General features: G+C 38.6%; 1 protein-coding gene across 1 annotated transcript in view; it reads left to right on the top strand.

Moving 5' to 3' along the window:
• The first annotated feature begins 1,005 nt into the window (after positions 1–1,005).
• Positions 1,006–4,871, top strand: part of LOC121391286 (sedoheptulokinase-like) — an 8,522-nt gene continuing 4,656 nt past the window's right edge. Inside the window, exon 1 of the mRNA XM_041522968.1 lies at positions 1,006–2,103. Coding sequence (XP_041378902.1) covers positions 1,469–2,103 — 635 coding nt within the window. The 5' untranslated portion in view covers positions 1,006–1,468. The remainder of the gene's footprint in view (positions 2,104–4,871) is intronic.

Genomic DNA, 4,871 nt, shown 5'->3' on the forward strand with positions numbered 1-4,871 from the left:
ATTGAAAAAAACAAAACAAAACATTAAAAACAAAAATCACATATTAATAACTAATAATACACACACTACAGGAAGAAACCCAATAGTACGCCCCCCCCCCCCCCCCTTCAATAATGTTCCAGTTAAATACGTATTTGCTGACGTACGTGTATCTTCCTGTTCTGTGTGTATTAGCGATTAATATGTGATTTAATTTTATTTTTTTAGGATTGTTGTATTAGAGAGCGAATCTTTGACTACAGGGTCGGGACGTAGCCCAGTGGTAAAGCGCTTGATGCCTGGTCGGTTTGGGATCGATCCCCGTCGGTGGTTCCTTGCCTATTGGGGGCCGTCGTGGTTGATCTCCCTTGGTTGCCCCCTAATTTAGCCCTTCAGATGACTTGGTAGGCAGAGATTGTGCATACTGTATATAGATTGGTCTCTGATGGTTACAATCTAATTAAAATTAGCTCCACTATTACATGTAATAGTGGAGCTAATTTTAATTAGATTGTGATGGTTAGAGAGCGTGCTAACTGTCCAAATGTCTATCTAGATCTCTTACCTTCAGAGTAGGCCTACTGGGGCTAGATCGATACGTATCGGTGGTCTATTGGTATATTTCTCGTTCCAGCCAGTGCACCACGACTAGTATATAAAATGCCGTACGTGGTATGTGCTATCTTGTCTGTAGGATGGTGTATATAAAAGATATATTGATACTAATGGAACAACGTAGCGGATTTCCTCTCTAAAACCATTTAGGCTTATATGTCAAAATGACCAAATGTTTGACATCCAATAGCCGATAAAAAATCAATGTGCTTTAGTGGTGTTGTTAAAGAAAACTCAAACTTTTTAACTTGAGAGATAAAACAATAAAAAGGAAGTTATTAAAAAAATAATAATAATAATAAAAAAAACCCACCCAAGGGAGGGGGGGGGGGGGGGATCAAGAATAAAGCACAAAACAAACATGCACTGAGTGATAAACTAATAATAATTATTTATTTTTGTAATATAACAGTACGTACATTTGAAGTGGAAGTGTTTATTTTCAAATGTTACGGTTACCGTACATTTTCATCTGGATGTATAACGTGGCCATTAATACACACCGAATAATTCCATTTACATGTACCTAGCTGTGCACTAGCAATAACAATACTGGAGACTAGTACCGTCCGTGGACCTGTTTCGGTGGTTGCGTCGTTTGAAAATATTGGAAAATAAAAATCAATAAACACTTCACACAAGAAGCCACCATTTGGCAACTTTGAGAAAGCCCCTGGGAAAAAAAATGGTGGTAAATAACCTTATGACAGTAAAGGGTGAATAACTCTTCATGTTTATACTCCTCCAGAAGCGAATGTTTTAAAGTTATTTGCAAAGGAATAACTACTTTGATTTTTGCTGATCATTTTGAAGAACGTTACAGTTCAAGCATATTTTTTATTATTATTGTTGTTATTATTATTATTATTATACCATGGAAAAAGGCTATTCGCTCGGAATAGATTTAGGGACTTCTTCAGTAAAAGTATGTTTGGTTGAAAGAGCCAGTGGCAATTTGCTCAAGTCCTTTTCAGAAAACACATCGGCATGGATCAACAGCGATATTGGGGTTTTAGGACATGAACAAGATGTCAGTAAAATATTTATAGCACTACATAAATGCCTGTCTCAGCTATCAGTGTCTGAACAAAGTGAAATAAAAGGCATTGGGGTCACCGGGCAGATGCATGGATGTGTTCTGTGGAAGTCCAACACCACTCCATGGTACACACATGATGAATGTAATAACCTAACACTGACTTCAGAACATATAAGTCCACTTTACACTTGGATGGATCAACGGTGTACATTAGATTTTTTGCATTCATTACCAAAAGCTGTTTCACATTTGAAGATTGCAACAGGTTATGGATGTGCAACCATGTTTTGGCTTCAGAGAACTAGGCCAAAATTCTTCAGCAATGATGAAAAAAGATATGATGTGTCTGGAACTGTCATGGATCTCTTAGTTGCAGCGCTGTGTAACCTTGACAAACCAGTGACTTCAAATCAGCTAGCAGCTAGCTGGGGGTATTTCGACACTGTTCAGAATCGGTGGAACAGTGACATGTAAGTGTAATGGAATATTAACATGTAAAGTCAATCTAATTAAAATTAGCTCCACTATTACATGTGGATCTAAAGACAGCCAGTTGGAGCTCATGTCCACCAATCAAAACCTTACTTGCAGAATCCTGCCAGTGATTTACTAGCAACACTGCGTAGTCCCCAATGTCCAGGTAACATTTCGTCTGTAAATAATAATTTAAATATTGACCAATCACACTTCGCCTTTTATAACGTTATTTGGGAGCATACAAATTCTAAAAATATCGGGCGAGTCTATTTTAGTGGCCGCAGTACAGCGAACCATACCAATACGTACGGGGTGGGTTATCAGTCTTCAAAGTAAAAAAGTTTGTTTTATTTAACGACGCCGCTAGAGCACATTGATTTTTTATCTTATTATCGGCTATTGGACGTCAAACATATGGTCATTCTGACACTGTTTTTAGAGGAAACCCGCTGTCGCCACATAGGCTACTCTTTTTACGACAGGCAGCAAGGGATCTTTTATTTGCGCTTCCCACAGGCAGGATAGCACAAACCATGGCCTTTGTTGAACCAGTTATGGATCACTGGTCGGTGCAAGTGGTTTACACCTACCCATTGAGCCTTGCGGAGCACTCACTCAGGGTTTGGAGTCGGTATCTGGATTAAAAATCCCATGCCTCGACTGGGATCCGAACCCAGTACCTACCAGCCTGTAGACCGATGGCCTGCCACGACGCCACCGAGGCCGGTTATCAGTCTTCAATTTTACATTAAAAATTATTTATTTATTTATAAAAAAAACCCCATACTAAATCAGTCTTCAGTTTTACATTACAAATTATTTATTTTATAAAATAAAACATGTTTTAAGGCATTCGTAATTCACACGAAACATGTCGTATACCCTCAGGATAATTCGGAATGTTTTCAAATTATTTTTAAATCACTGGCAGGATTCTGCAAGTAAGGTTTTGATTGGTGGACATGAGCTCCAACTGGCTGTCTTTAGATCCACATGTAATAGTGGAGCTAATTTTAATTAGATTGATGTAAAGTGTAGTGGAGAACTGATATGTAAGTGTAGTGGAGAACTGATATGTAAGTGTAGTGGAGAACTGATATGTAAGTGTAGTGGTGAACTGATATGTAAGTGTAGTGGAGAACTGATATGTAAGTGTAGTGGAGAACTGATATGTAAGTGTAGTGGAGAACTGATATGTAAGTGTAGTGGAGAACTGATATGTAAGTGTAGTGGTGAACTGATATGTAAGTGTAGTGGAGAACTGATATGTAAGTGTAGTGGTGAACTGATATGTAAGTGTAGTGGAGAACTGATATGTAAGTGTAGTGGAGAACTGATATGTAAGTGTAGCGGAGAACTGACATATAAGTGTAGTGGAGAACGGAGAATTGATATGTAAGTGTAGTGGAGAATTGATATGTAAGTGTAGTGGAGAACTGATATGTAAGTGTAGTGGAGAACTGATATGTAAGTGTAGTGGAGAACTGATATGTAAGTGTAGTGGAGAACTGATATGTAAGTGTAGTGGAGAACTGATATGTAAGTGTAGTGGAGAACTGATATGTAAGTGTATCAGAGAACTGACATGTAAGTGTAGTGGAGAACGGAGAACTGATATGTAAGTGTAGTGGAGAACTGATATGTAAGTGTAGCGGAGAACTGATATGTAAGTGTAGCGGAGAACTGATATGTAAGTGTAGTGGAGAACTGATATGTAAGTGTAGCGGAGAACTGACATGTAAGTGTATCAGAGAACTGACATGTAAGTGTAGTGGAGAACTGATATGTAAGTGTAGTGGAGAACGGAGAACTGATATGTAAGTGTAGTGGAGAACGGAGAACTGATATGTAAGTGTAGTGGAGAACTGATATGTAAGTGTAGTGGAGAACTGATATGTAAGTGTAGTGGAGAACGGAGAACTGATATGTAAGTGTAGTGGAGAACGGAGAACTGATATGTAAGTGTAGTGGAGAACTGATATGTAAGTGTAGTGGAGAACTGATATGTAAGTGTAGTGGAGAACGGAGAACTGATATGTAAGTGTAGTGGAGAACGGAGAACTGATATGTAAGTGTAGTGGAGAACGGAGAACTGATATGTAAGTGTAGTGGAGAACGGAGAACTGATATGTAAGTGTAGTGGAGAACGGAGAACTGATATGTAAGTGTAGTGGAGAACTGATATGTAAGTGTAGTGGAGAACTGATGTGTAAGTGTAGCGGAGAACTGATATGTAAGTGTAGTGGAGAACTGATATGTAAGTGTAGCGGAGAACTGACATGTAAGTGTAGCGGATAACTGATATGTAAGTGTAGTGGAGAACTGATATGTAAGTGTAGTGGAGAACGGAGAATTGATATGTAAGTGTAGTGGAGAATTGATATGTAAGTGTAGTGGAGAACTGATATGTAAGTGTAGTGGATAACTGATATGTAAGTGTAGTGGATAACTGATATGTAAGTGTAGTGGAGAACGGAGAACTGATATGTAAGTGTAGTGGAGAACTGATATGTAAGTGTAGTGGAGAACTGATATGTAAGTGTAGTGGAGAACGGAGAACTGATATGTAAGTGTAGTGAAGAACGGAGAACTGATATGTAAGTGTAGTGGAGAACGGAGAACTGATATGTAAGTGTAGTGGAGAACGGAGAACTGATATGTAAGTGGAGAACGGAGAACTGATATGTAAGTGTAGTGGAGAACTGATATGTAAGTGTAGTGGAGAACGGAGAACTGATATGTAAGTGTAGTGGAGAACTGA

Source organism: Gigantopelta aegis, chromosome 3, assembly GCF_016097555.1.
Source record: "Gigantopelta aegis isolate Gae_Host chromosome 3, Gae_host_genome, whole genome shotgun sequence".
Taxonomy (NCBI): Eukaryota; Metazoa; Mollusca; class Gastropoda; order Neomphalida; family Peltospiridae; genus Gigantopelta; species Gigantopelta aegis.